The sequence below is a fragment of the Oncorhynchus mykiss genome, chromosome 1, assembly GCF_057628025.1.
Source record: "Oncorhynchus mykiss isolate SJ-2025 chromosome 1, ASM5762802v1, whole genome shotgun sequence".
Taxonomy (NCBI): Eukaryota; Metazoa; Chordata; class Actinopteri; order Salmoniformes; family Salmonidae; genus Oncorhynchus; species Oncorhynchus mykiss.
In genome coordinates, this window is record NC_143022.1 from 11,727,950 (window position 1) to 11,742,785 (window position 14,836).

Sequence of the window (14,836 nt, forward strand, 5' to 3'; positions counted from 1 at the left end):
CTTCAGTGGGATCATGTCATAGTTTGAGGACTCTACTCTGAGAGGACAACAATGGGAGAATATCGACCCTCCGGTATTCAAGGCATCAATTGGTACAATTGCTAATAGAGTGTCTATTTCTCACTAATTGGTGCAAGGTACAGTGGGAGCCGACAAACCCCTCATTTGTGTCTGAGACGAGTGAGGGCTCAAAAGAGATGATTATGTACATTTGCCTAATGAACTGTGTCGCTGAACGAAGTTGAGACGGAGGATTTCTACGGCAGTGGTGGCTTAGTTGAAACAGGCGAGGAGAGAAGAGACACAAAAGGAGAGCACAGATGTTGAGAAGTGTATGGGGCAACTATTGTGAGATGTCATTAATGCCTCAACTACAACCTGTTGGTTCTACTGCCCACATCAGTGTATGGGGCAACTATTGTGAGATGTCATTAATGCCTCAACTACAACCTGTTGGTTCTACTGCCCACAGCAGTGTATGGGGCAACTATTGTGAGATGTCATTAATGCCTCAACTACAACCTGTTGGTTCTACTGCCCACAGCAGTGTATGGGGCAACTATTGTGAGATGTCATTAATGCCTCAACTACAACCTGTTGGTTCTACTGCCCACAGCAGTGTATGGGGCAACTATTGTGAGATGTCATTAATGCCTAAACTACAACCTGTTGGTTCTACTGCCCACAGCAGTGTATGGGGCAACTATTGTGAGATGTCATTAATGCCTCAACTACAACTTGTTGGTTCCACTGCCCACAGTAGTGTTAGGTTGAGGGGAGGGGTACGGTACGTCATCAGGTTTGTCTAAAATAGTGGGCAGTACCGGACCAGGTCCTATCAGCAGCCACTAAAGGCCTTTGTGAATACCAACACTAAACTAGGAAACTTAAAACTAATGGCAACAAAATCCCAAGTCCTGGGAGGCATGGCGAAGTTTTTCATTATTTATTCTTCCCCTTTTCTGAGTTGGCGAGCGTACAGGCAGAGAGGTGACCTATGTCTCTCTGATGCAGCCTACAGTAAATGCCGGCCTGCATGGTTACACATGACCAGGGGAGAGTGCAGCCCTCCACTCTGTGGCAATTATTAAAGGGACTATATTGTTGCAGTTGGAACGCAAAGTGGGTCTGGACCTGCTTTTCGCAAACCCAGCAGGGCCACTTTACAGAGAGACAGAGCTCGTATTCTTGGGCCTAATCCTCAGGAGATCCACATCTAATGTGCAGAAAATGTAAAAACATCATAGCTCTCAGAGGAGACAGATAGGGGAAGTCCGTGAGCAAGTCTGCCATCTCTTCTGCCTGAATGAGTGATATGCCTGATCGAACAAACTTGTTGAACCTCATGTATTTCCGTCTCCCAACAACCCGGCTCTTGCCCAAAATCTATGTAATGTATTCATAAGCACTCTGGAGCTGTAAAATTTACAGGCAAGTTCACTGCAGTCAGTGACATGAGATTTAATACAGATCTGTCTCTGATTCATTTAAAAATCTGCTGCTCCAAAACCAGCACACACCGACTGTTACACTTTATGTTGAAAACTCCTTTGAAAGCTGATGGGAAGCTAGATTCAAGACACTCAATTTAGACACGAGCAAACAAACAGAGTTTGCATTGGTCTGCAATTAATTTGTCATTCTCTCCTCGCTATTAGATCAGGGGTTATAATGCAAACACATAACAAAAACAAACGCTCCGTATTTGTTTATGTCCAATTTGAGAACCTTAAATTGCCATGCCTTGCATCAATCTGAAAATCAATTCAGACATGCTGAAAAGACGACAAAACGAATAATAAAGCAGAGTTTGATTGAGTCTGCCGAATGCTGAAGGACAGGCAGCAGTCAGGCGACAAACCAAATGTGTCTGATTGCCTTCATTGGAAAATAAAAAACCCATGCAGAACCCTTCGTGATACTGTAAAAGGCATCTGGAAATCTCCACTGAAACCCAATCTAGCCCAATCAGGTCTAATGTTCAATAATGGATTGTTATAAGCAAGATGACAGGAACACTGGCTCTGTTCACACTTATTATTACATCATAAAGGGATTCAATAAGCAACAACTTTAACTAAGAAAAAAAACCTGACCACAAACAAAATAACCACAACTAACAATTTTTTGGAAGTTAAAAAACACAACAAAACAATAGAACAAACACCAACACCACCACACAAAAAGGAGTAATGAAAAGAACAAGCAAACTAAGGTGTCAATTAGGTAAACAGTGTGTGGGTAGCAGAAGAAGTAGAGAGAGTGAAACAAATTGGCAAAAAAAACAACAACAAAAAAACAGGAAAGAATGCACAAAGAAAAGACAACGGCCAAAGGAATTCTGTTCAGGCATGCAAGCTTAGTTACATTCTCCCATCATGCATCAGGCCCTGTTATTTCCAAGTGGTACGTTTCCATGACAACAAGTGCAAGAAAGCTTTCAGAGCAGAAGCAATACCAAAGGATACCAACGAGAAAAGGCCCCACAATGCAAACTTAAAAGAAACAAAACCCGAACTAAACAGGTTTGTTTGAATCATTTCTTCTTTTGAATAAGAATAAAGAAAATTGTCCATCAGAAATATTTAGCAGTTTTTAAATAATTTGTTTAGAATTTCTTCAAATTAGTAATGAATCGAGCTTTGTAATAGATAAATAGATTTCAAATTTTCAACATTTTTTTTTTGTTATATGTGGGTAAAAAAAGTGAAAAAGAAAAAACACACCAACCTTCTCGAAGCTCTGAGGGATGAAAAGGGGTTGATGCAGAACACAATGACATGAGGAGAAGAGAAAAATAGGGGAAACAGAGAGAGAGTAAAAAAAGCCACCTCAAGGCGTTTAGCTGCAGCTACATTTCTCTTTGGTTTTTCCTCGGCTCTCTGTCTCTGCTATCAGTGACAGCCGTCTTTACGAATCTTGCCTGGCCACTTAAATAAGATTTGACCCAAAAACAAATCAGATTCACCCCAGTGGCCGCGCTGTTGCCTGTTAGGAAAAGTGGGCCACCACTGGAGTCAAATCAAGCGTATCATCATTATAAAAATTCACAAGCTCCTTAGCCACCCATGGTGGGCATATTTGCTTTCATTAGAGAAGGAAAGAAAATACAGAGAAAATAATGAAAACCAATGAAACAACCCAAGGTAAAAATTAAATAACCAATAGGACACAATTTGTGCTTAAATTAGCAGCTACAGTATAAAATATATTTTACTTCAACCAGGTGGCTATGAACAAGTCAAAACGTGACGTTTTGACAAAGGACAGGTCTGTGGCTACAGTCTTCTAAACAACTACTGCAAATACTGATATTGTGTAATGTTCACCTGAGGTTTGATCCCTACTGGAGCTGCTAATTTCAAGTGCAATTTGATTTGTGAACAAAAACATACTAGTCAACATCAAATATTAGAATTGATTGATATATAAATTAAAAACAAAAAGAGACAGTTGATACAATCACAAATAACATGTGTGGATACATCTCGGTCTTCTGTACTGACCGTCCTGGGCTTTTAGGAAAATAAAAAGGTACTGTTGCTTTTGGGAATCGCCTCAGTTACCGGAACTAAGCTTGGTCTGAGGACACGATGTCCATTTTGACTATAGAACTCTTCTATACATTATAGGTTACACAACGTTCCCAATACAGGTTTGTTTATCACACCAGTGGGTCTTTTATTCTGCCACAGAGGACATACGCTGCTTGACTCCGAGTACCAAAGAATCACAAAGACTGCATGGCCACTTAGAGATGCAGTCCGGTATCTTAAGCACTTAACAATTCTTAACATATTGGTTTTTTTTTGCAGGACGTAACATATCATATAAAATGGATGACGTAGTACACAATTGTGCACAATTTTTCGGGGAGCCATTTTGGTTCGTGAGCACTACTTTCAAAACTACTGTCTGAGAATATACAAAAGCTTTAAGATGGACCTTTTAATAGGGCTCCCGAGTGGTGCAGCGGTCTAAGGCACTGCATCTCAGTGCTAGAAATCAGGCTGTATCTCAACCGGCCGTGATTGGGAGTTCCATTGGGCGGCGCACAATTGGCCCGGCGTCATCAGGGTTTGGCCGGTGTAGGCCGTCATTGTAAATAATAATTTGTTCTTAACTGACTTGCCTAGTTAAATAAAGTTTAAATAATAATACTTATAGAGGAGTGGTAATATGGCATTAGTAACAGCAATAATGAAAAGGCAACTCCCTGACCCATTTTCTAATGTAAGACTTGTGAATTATTTAGTGGGAACAAAGTTATCTGGTACACTGCCGGTACAAACTGAGCAGATATGTAAGCCATCTTTTTAAATATGCACAAAATAAATAACACATGTCTGAAGATGCATCTGCCTCGACAGGGATTCATTGTCTTTTAGAGTTAGTGGTAGGCTGTAACTTTTGTCTTCATCGCCTGTTTTGTAAGAAACTGAAATGTTTCGTCAGATTCATTGTCTTTTAGAGTTAGTGGTAGGGTGTAACTTTTGTCTTCATCGCCTGTTTTGTAAGAAACTGAAATGTTTCGTCAGATTCATTGTCTTTTAGAGTTAGTGGTAGGGTGTAACTTTTGTCTTCATCGCCTGTTTTGTAAGAAACTGAAATGTTTCGTCAGATTCATTGTCTTTTAGAGTTAGTGGTAGGGTGTAACTTTTGTCTTCATCGCCTGTTTTGTAAGAAACTGAAATGTTTCGTCAGATTCATTGTCTTTTAGAGTTAGTGGTAGGGTGTAACTTTTGTCTTCATCGCCTGTTTTGTAAGAAACTGAAATGTTTCGTCAGATTCATTGTCTTTTAGAGTTAGTGGTAGGGTGTAACTTTTGTCTTCATCGCCTGTTTTGTAAGAAACTGAAATGTTTCGTCAGATTCATTGTTCTTCATTTCTTCACAATTTCAGAACCCTAGCCCAAAATAAGAAATGTGGGAATTTTATCAATGGATAAAAGAAGAACAAGTAGAGAACAAGTCATTGTTTCTACCATAGCGGTGCTGTAGGCATCTTACTGCAGTTCAAAACCTTTTTTCTCCATCTGAAAGGAAGACTGGGGTTGACATTTTGATTGGTCTGCACTAGGCTTTGCGACCCAATCAAAATCGGACTTACCGTCATATTCCTGTGCCTGAAAATGTAATCACATGGGCGATTTACAGCAAACACATTTAAAAGCCTACTACAACTTTCACACACGTACTTGACAAATGACTGACCACGTACTTGCTGGTCATAAAAGCATCCCTTTTCTATGTTGTATTTGCTATTTAGGGTAGATGGGGCTTTCAGAGAGGGAGCATATCAAGAGTAAAAGATACCAATTTGAACTAAACATTTTAACGGGGAGGGTTAGTTGGCGGGATACAGTTCAACACCCTCCACCATCACAGCGAGTTAAATGAACATTTACGGGGAACAATACTGGTATCAATGCCACAATAATTATATTATTAAGTCAGATTTTTCTACACAATAGTGCCCTATTTTAAGTTAAGGACTTGTATTTCCCCCCTGGTCACCATTTGTTAACATTTGACTTCGTAGTGCACTTAGACTGAGATTCCCCCTGGCAGCCATTTTTTTGTCAACGGAGTAGAAGGTTTTCTGGCCTCCGGCACCTTGTTGCACCCTACCTCGCACATATAGGTTAGCAGGGGATGAGTAACGCACGCCTTCCACGTTAGACGCCACACACTCGTACTTCCCCTGGTCTGTTTCCTCGCTGTTCTCAATCTGCAGGGCGCCTGGGAAAGACAACACCCGACAAATACAAGGAGAGAGAGACAGAGAGAGAGAAAGAGAAGAAGAGGGAGGGGAATAACAGTATTACTAATTCCATAATGGCAGGAGAGTCAGAAACCTTTTTAATGGAAAGTATTCCTCATACAATCCTCAGAGGGTTAAATACATAGAAATGTTTCTCCTAATACTAATGCATACTGCTGTGACAAGCAGCGTCCCACCCTAGCTTTGCTAACCCATGAACAAAATTATAATAATTACATTTGTGAAAAGTATACATTTGCTGTTAAATGTGGATGGAAAGGATACTCGGAAATGTTGTTCTCCTCAAACACCCAGGTGTGCCAGAGGTGTGATAGACAGGCTGCTGAGAGGCTAAGATTGAATGTGGATCGACACATTGAATTCACTGAAGGAGTGTAGGGGGTCATTAGCAGATCTTCAGACAAATGGTTCATCAGTTCATGTCCTGAAGTGCTCTGCTTAGCACAGCATCTCTATACTCGCTGCAGCCCCACCGCGGAAATAATAGCTAACATTAACCACGTTTCAATCCACAGTGTTAATGCAGGTAAAAGTCACAACATATTAAAACAAATAAAAATCACAGCATGTGTGATGGAAACAGGAAGTGTGGGTACATTTTGATAAACGTTGACGGATAATTGGTTCGTTCGACGTGGTGGAATCTTTTTGTGTCTGTAAAATTAATTATGTGACAATTGCAATGGAAATTCCTTTAACAAATATTGATATAATAAACCATCATGGCGAAGTAAACTTCATGCCAGGATATGCTTTGTTGTAGGCTACTACCACTACGATGTGGAAAAAACATTAAGGCAGTGTCACGACTTCTACCGAAGTCGAAGCCTCTCCTTGTTCGGGCGGTGCTCTGCGGTCGACGTCACCGGTCTTCTAGCCATCATTGATCCATTTTTTATTTTCCATTGGTTTTGTCTTGTCTTCCTACACACCTTGTTTCAATCCCATTCATTACCTGTTGTGTATTTAACCCTCTGTTTCCCATCATGTCTTTGTCAGAGATAGTTTGTTATTCAGTGTTGTGTTGTTTGTATTGGTGCGCGACGGGTCCTCGTTCCCACTTTGTTTATTGTTACATTTAGTGTTTGGATGTTTAGTTTATCATTATTAAATAACTCCATTACACTCAGTTTGATTCTCCTGCGCCTGACTTCCCTGCCACCTAAACACACAACTCTGACAAAATCTCTGACCAAATAATGAATGGGATTGAAACCAGGTGTGTAGGAAGACAAAACCAATGGAAAATAAAAAATGGATCAATGATGGCTGGAAGACCGGCGACGTCGACCGCCGAACAAGGAGAAGCTTCGACTTCGGTAGAAGTCGTGACAGGCAGATAAAATAAGTTATGATGAACTTCACGGTGGTTGTATGATGAACGGTGATGAGCTTAATGCAAATTTCCAATAAATATTGAGGGTTTAATTTGAATGCTGGTGACATGATGATTGATGTTTGGCTGCAATTATCAAATAAAAATGATATTGCTCTTTTCCATATTATTTAATCGCAGCATCTTTTGGGATAAAATATTTAGGTAATAGATTATGCATTTTACAATTAGGGTCCGGAATGTGAAAGCCAAAAATCTCATTTGTATTTGTATACAATAACCAGAGCATTATCAGTTGACTTATTAGTGTGAAGCCATTATTGGAGATGAATAAACTCTGTGTGGCCGGTGGGTACAGGAGGAGGAAAGGTTATTTGAGGGAGGAAGTCGGGCCTACGAGGAGTCTTGATTAGGTGGGGGAGCGGTATACTTTTTTGACTGCACTTGCTCGCACTTACTCATATGATATCTTGAATTTACTGCACACAATAGGCTTAATTTATTGCACTTATAAGGTATTAGGATTAGAGGAGTTATAAGGAACATTTTCGTTTTCTCATCTTTTATATTAGAAAGTCTGTAAGTCTTATATGCTTGAAAAAAGAAGCATCCTTTTGTTTGTAAACTTGCAATCCGAAGTGCCACACTGCCATCATCTCTGCGGACGTGCAGTAAAGCCTGCAGTGAGCGTGTGTCCGAAATAGCCCCTCTCTCGCCAGGGCAGTGGTCATATTTATTGGATGGAATAGAGAAAATATGCCACTACACCATCGGTAGAGTTGTTAATGCGATGAAAACACGTTGAACTTCTGCTTTTTATTCGGTACATAGAAACCTAAGCCCCCAGAAAAGTGTTTTGATGTGCTCTATGTCATCACACACAGCAATTCATCCGCAACAAGTCAGTTTGATGGAAACACCTTGTGGCATAATGTGCATATTTTTGTATACACATTTGTTAAATATTCACGTGAAAAACTGTCGCTAATTGGATGGAACCCTAACTAGTGAGATCAGTCACTAAAGATATACCTTGAACCTTAGTACACGACAGGTAAAAGAGGACATGCTAAGCTCAGGTTCATCTTCAAGTCTTAATATTGGGAACTGAAGCGTGAGACTGGCTCAATCTAACACAGTAAACCGTTTGGAGAATAATGTGGATGGAAAACGGAAGTAAAACTATGGGTGTCAGATGATTCCTTGTTAACGCGTGACGATGATAACATTAGGGTTTCTGCCTGGCTCGGCCCACTGACAGATTGCCGTCCCTGCCTTGCTGACAAACAGAGCACCGGCGCTCGTTAAAGTTTAGCCAAGGCACATCAATACGCCACTGGGCCTGCGCTCCTTTGCCAGAAACTACACCACAGACATATCATTGCAGAAAGCCAATACGTTAAAGTGCCCCTAACACTCAGGTGTAAACAGGTCCCTATAATCAGTTATGTGTTATACTACTTCCTCTACTCTGACAGCCTGCTTCAATGTCCAAATAGGATCTCTAGCTCAGAGAATGTGCAGAGCGTAAGAATAGACTATGAAACTAGATTCATTTAGAATTCTCTTCTTTATTTTTCCTTCTCCTCTCTCTTTCCCTCCAACACCTCAGATTGGCTCATCTCATGCCCAATGGGGAGTCCTATCTGGCATGGTGCTCACGTCCAGCAAACTGAAACCGTCTACCTGCATGAACGCAGGTGGTGGACCTGACATGGATCTGTTTGATGTACGCTTGGCACAGCGAGTGCCAGAGCGCCGCAGGTGGGCTGGAGCGCGGTCAAAGGTCTCCTCGGTTGAACAGCAGGGAGGCTGTTGAATAAGAACCATGTGAAGTCCAACTCTGGGAAGAGACAGTTCCAGAAAAACGTCTGCCAGTAGCAGCTCTGCATCCTCAGTTCTGGCATCTTTCAGCTATTTGATGGCTCCATAAAGCACTTGGGTTAAATAAACCATAAACTCTTAGAGAAAAAAGGGTCCAAAGGTTTCTGCAGCTGCCCCCATAGGAGAACCCTTTTTGGTTCCAGGTAGAACCCTTTATGGTTCCAGGTAGAACCCTTTATGGTTCCAGGTAGAACCCTTTATGGTTGTAGGTAGGACTCTTTTGGGTTCCATGTAGAACCCTATGTGGAAAGGCTTCTACATGGAACACAAAAGGGTTCTACCTGGAACCAAAAGGTTATCCTATGGGTTCTACTGCAGATGGGGTGATTACATAGGGAAAGACATTCTCTTCCTGTGACCGTAGATCTCTGCCCCTCTGGTTAATGAAGTGCTTTAACAAAAGCAAATATGTATTTGACATTCCTGTCACTCTTATTCAGAGCAACTTACAGTAGAGCGCATGCATTTTCACACTGGTTCCCCATGGGAATCGAACCCACAACCCTACTGATGAACGCACCATGCTCTACCAGCTGAGCCACACAGGACAGTTGTATTAATTTCTATATTTCTCTGAGAGTTCCTATACCAAAACGAATTGAACTAAAATCATTTTCTACCTAATAGCTACCGATGCCAACTGAAACATGAATTCTTAACCTTTCCCAAGCACACACAAACAATCAATTAGTATTATTGATTGTACATGTAAAACCTCACTGATTCAAAGTGAGAGAATCTCAAGATGACTACACAAATCAGCAAAGTCTAATTAATTATACACTAATTAAAATCAACGAGAGGCTCCCGTGGATTGAGTTTTTCAGTTCGAGGAGCGACTTTGAGTGAGTGTGTGTGTTTTATCTGCGCTTCACTACTTTAAGTAAGACTCTTTGCCAGGTGCCATCAGCTGGTTCTAGAGCCTGGAATGACTTCATTACATATTTGCAGTCATTATTTCAAAGTACATCTGACGAGTACAGAGTCCTTAAGCTGGGAAGAGCAGGCAAAATACCGACTTGATTCTATTTCAAGTCGCTTTTCTCCCTCCCTCCATCTGTCAGTCACTTTATTGTAAATTCACTTCCTGGAACAGAGCTGGAAATATCTTGTCAAACTAATCAATGGTTTCTCATTGCATTGGTGCTATATATTTCATGCACTTCCTTTCTGTTGGGTAAGTCTGCTCAAATTGTGTCTGCCTGTGCCAAAGAACGTCATTATTGTATACAATGGTTATAATTTCTATTCAAAAACCATTCGCATGAATCCACTGTGACAAAGACAGTCTCTATGCTTTCCCCTCTTCTTCAATATAATACATTGGTAATTTCAGTATTTTTGACCAGGCAGTCCCTGGCCAACTGAGGGTACCGTCGTTAAAGACAATAGGGCCTAAAGCTCTTATTAACATGCTGGAATCCAAACAAAATGTCTTTGATGTTCAGTTTCTATCCACCCCCCTTCCCTGACACACCACCCCATCCCTTCCCTCCTTCCCCTTAGTCTTTGGGTTTTTAATGACTATTTTCTGTGTATTTTGTATAATTGCACTCCTAGAACCCTGCCAGCCGCCTGGCAGACTGTAGTTGGCAGTGTGTGCATGGCCATTGGCGTTTTAAGACAGAAAAAAAATAACACAAAATAATAAAAGCTAATAAAAACTATCTCGTGCCAGCAAGTGGCTATGTGCACAAAGCTCCACATGGCCACACAAAGGGGGCTTACAGATAGAGACCTGCCATATATTTTTAAGATAAACAGCAATTTACAGTGACACTAGCAAAATGCCCCTGAAACACGTCACTAAAGCTCACTTCCAGCAGGATTTGCGGCACGCCACGAACCCTCTCCAGCTGTGAAGCCTTGTCACAAGCACAACAATAACGACAGTAATAAAGTTTTCCGGGGAGCACGTCTACTTTGTTCAATCTCATTAGGGAAAAGGACGTGCTTGCCTTACCATGCATTTAAAGGGCCATGTTCATGGCTGATTAGTCATAGAATCTATTGGTCGACCATTGAACAGTTTGTCACTGCTGAACCAGTTATAAATGAGACAGCTAGTTGAAACTAGTGGTGTTGAGATGCTCTGGGCCTAGACACAACTATGTTGTATTGATACTACTACAAAACCTGAGGCTCCTACTCCCAAATATACCCAAATAGCCTGGCTCATCCAAAAATATGTCCCTTTCCAAGACATGCCTCTCTCAACTCCCCTCAGACAACCACCTCACCACCACTACACAACATCATCACTAGAGGAATGGGGGGAAGTGATGGGGGTTTTAGACAGTCAAACACACGCTAGTGTATTAGGACAAAAGAGAGAGGGAGATGACAAAGGAGAGAGGGAGAGAGGGAGGGAGTGAGGGTAAGGGAGTGGAGGGGTCTGGCACAGAAAGAGGATTAATTCCAGAAAGTGCCCGTGGCCACAGGCTGCACACCCTATTGCCGATTATGTGCAGGCTTGGCCATGTGAACCCCTCCAGTCCCATTTGGGTAATTCAATTATTGCGGGCTGGCAGGCCCTGATTGATTTGTTTAGGAGATCAACAAGATGGCTGGCTGTAGTTTAACACTGCTTGGAGAGCTTGTCCAGGCCTGGTGGTGGAACAGGAGAGAGAGTCTCGCTTACTGCCTTTTCTCTTCTACTCTGTTCAATTCTCATCCTTCTCACTGGTACTCTGCACTTCTTATTTGTCCTCTCTCACCTAATTTTCTCATAGACATATCTCTGTTCATTTAAAGCCACACCTATAAATACTAAACAACTAATTCAGACTACTGGGAAAAAACGCTTTCCCAACTGAGTTACGAACAGTGACACGTGTACTTTCAAGAGAGAGAGAGAGAGAGTGTATCCAGAGAGAGAGATGAGAGAGACAGAGGGATGAGAGAGAGTGAGAACGAGCGAGAGAGAGAGAGAGTGAGAAGAAAGAAAGAGAGAGAGAGAAGAAAGAAAGAGAGAGAGAGAGAGAGAGAGAGAGAGAGAGAGAGAGAGAGAGAGAGAGAGAAAGAGACAGCAGTGTCTTTGAATAACAGGAGCAGGGACAAGTGACAGGTCTGTCCAAATCTGGTGTCTCCTCTCTCGCTGTCATGCTCCACCGCCACCACAAGGTCGTTGGACGTGAGCACGCCAGCAGGGGACTCCGAAACATGATGCCAATGTTGTCACTGTCCATCTGGCAGCTTGTAACTCTCTCATTAAACCTGTTATGAAGCAGGTACAGAGTTCACTGCCTTCATACAGGCCAGTTCTCAGGTATAGATTTCACTGCCTTCATACAGGCCAGTTCTCAGGTATAGAGTTCACTACCTTCATACAGGCCAGTTCTCAGGTATAGATTTCACTGCCTTCATACAGGCCAGTTCTCAGGTATAGAGTTCACTACCTTCATACAGGCCAGTTCTCATGTATAGAGTCCACTGCATTCCTACAGGCCAGTTCTCAGGTATAGAGTCCACTACCTTCCTACAGGCCAGTTCTCATGTATAGAGTCCACTACCTTCCTACAGGCCAGTTCTCAGGTATAGAGTTCACTACCTTCCTACAGGCCAGTTCTCAGGTATAGAGTCCACTACCTTCCTACAGGCCAGTTCTCATGTATAGAGTTCACTACCTTCCTACAGGCCAGTTCTCAGGTATAGAGTCCACTACCTTCCTACAGGCCAGTTCTCAGGTATAGAGTCCACTACCTTCCTACAGGCCAGTTCTCAGGTATAGAGTCCACTACCTTCCTACAGGCCAGTTCTCAGGTATAGAGTCCACTACCTTCCTACAGACCAGTTCTCAGGTAGGGAGTTCACTGCCTTCCTACAGGCCAGTTCTCAGGTATAGAGTCCACTACCTTCCTACAGGCCAGTTCTCAGGTATAGAGTCCACTACCTTCCTACAGGCCAGTTCTCAGGTATAGAGTCCACTACCTTCCTACAGACCAGTTCTCAGGTAGGGAGTTCACTGCCTTCCTACAGGCCAGTTCTCAGGTATAGAGTCCACTACCTTCCTACAGGCCAGTTCTCAGGTATAGAGTCCACTACCTTCCTACAGGCCAGTTCTCAGGTATAGAGTCCACTACCTTCCTACAGACCAGTTCTCAGGTAGGGAGTTCACTGCCTTCCTACAGACCAGTTCTCAGGTATAGAGTCCACTACCTTCCTACAGGCCAGTTCTCAGGTATAGAGTCCACTACCTTCCTACAGACCAGTTCTCAGGTAGGGAGTTCACTGCCTTCCTACAGGCCAGTTCTCAGGTATAGAGTCCACTACCTTCCTACAGGCCAGTTCTCAGGTATAGAGTCCACTACCTTCCTACAGGCCAGTTCTCAGGTATAGAGTCCACTACCTTCCTACAGACCAGTTCTCAGGTAGGGAGTTCACTGCCTTCCTACAGGCCAGTTCTCAGGTAGGGAGTTCACTACCTTCCTACAGGCCAGTTCTCAGGTAGGGAGTTCACTGCCTTCATACAGGCCAGTTCTCACAGGCACTCTTGCATGGCGACAGTTGTGCGAATAGTAGTTTGGTCACAGTTTTGGAGCTTTTCTAGCTTTTTAACCCTTTCAATACACAAAGAGGTAAATCACACGAAACAAGCCACTTCTATGTGCCACATTATCTGTTGTGGCTTAGAGGGACATTCGTGTCTGTGGAGCTGACATCCAGAGATCACCACTTCTTAAACCTAAAAAAACAGGTGGTACAGTCCATCACCCCTCCTCCCACTCCTTTTGGTTCAGCCTAGTTCCCACCACTCGTTTGCTTTGATATCCCCACAAACCACCTGTATCCCTAGAAATCACCTCTGGCAGTTGTGGTGGAGCTGCCAGTAGAACTTCGGTAGTGAGGGGAAATCTCTGTTGTGGATCGCTGATCTCATTATGTAAATAAAAAAGTTCATAAGTCACGCTCACTTTTGTTCACCGCAATTTGATTTATGGGGGACCTTTTTATGCCAGACATTATGAGCATGGTTCTTGGCTGGTTTTATGGGCAAGGCTCTGTTTGCGTGGTTCAAGGATTTCTCCTTCATGGAATGTGGAGTAGTTGCATTTTGTTTAATGTCTATTGGAATATATTTAACTGCTAAATACTAGCATCGCCTCAGAATTGTAGAGCTAAAAAGTAAGGAAACAAAGAAAAACATGAACTAGTTGGTCATAATAACATCCCGACCACCCATTCCTGCCTACCACTATTGGCCCATTCCCCCAAAATATGAGGTGAAATACTGACAGAGAAATGTTTACCTACCTGCTTATCCCTGTAAAGAAATAAATTTTATTACAAACACAGTAAAGGTTACTTTAAAACAATACAGTAAAAAGATCAACCTTGGTGAGAAATTGCATCAATTGTGCCCAAGCTAGATTATCGAGAAGACGGATGGGATGAACATTCCGCCGTGGTAGCAATTATATCCCATAATTTCCTGTGTTACATTCAACTGTGACATCCTCTCCCTTACAGTCTATCATTTGGTTTGGAAAATACATCTTGTATGCTGTTTAATGCAGTGGCCACAGCCATTTTAGAGACACCCATCGCCTATTTCCGTTCTAGACCACGTCACACTGCAGCAACTGGGGAAGGAAATCAAATGTAATTTATGCACGTTTTTTTATGACATTCTGGGAGTGTCTCCTGCCACGACTCATTAGGAGGTTGAGCAGAGGCTGAACATTAACATACATAATGTGGTCATAGCAACGGGAAAGGATATAAGGGCTGACAGAGGGGGGAGGGGTGAGGCTGAACAGTTTACCCAGCATTCATTAACCTGGCGAGATGAACAAATACCCCTGTAAAACTCACTTCAACATCTCCAAACAT

General features: G+C 42.4%; 1 protein-coding gene across 18 annotated transcripts in view; it reads right to left on the bottom strand.

Annotated features, from left to right (window-relative positions):
• Nucleotides 1-14,836, bottom strand: part of LOC110522842 (receptor-type tyrosine-protein phosphatase S) — a 392,578-nt gene that overhangs the window by 118,560 nt on the left and 259,182 nt on the right. For 16 of the 18 annotated variants that reach the window (XM_090242145.1, XM_090241934.1, XM_090241807.1 and 13 more), the window contains one exon: nucleotides 5,631-5,741. In XM_090242145.1, coding sequence (XP_090098271.1) covers nucleotides 5,631-5,741 — 111 coding nt within the window. Of the gene's footprint in view, nucleotides 1-2,730; nucleotides 5,742-14,836 lie in introns of all 18 variants that reach the window. The other 2 variants (XM_090242179.1, XM_090242080.1) reach the window with 1 other exon arrangement.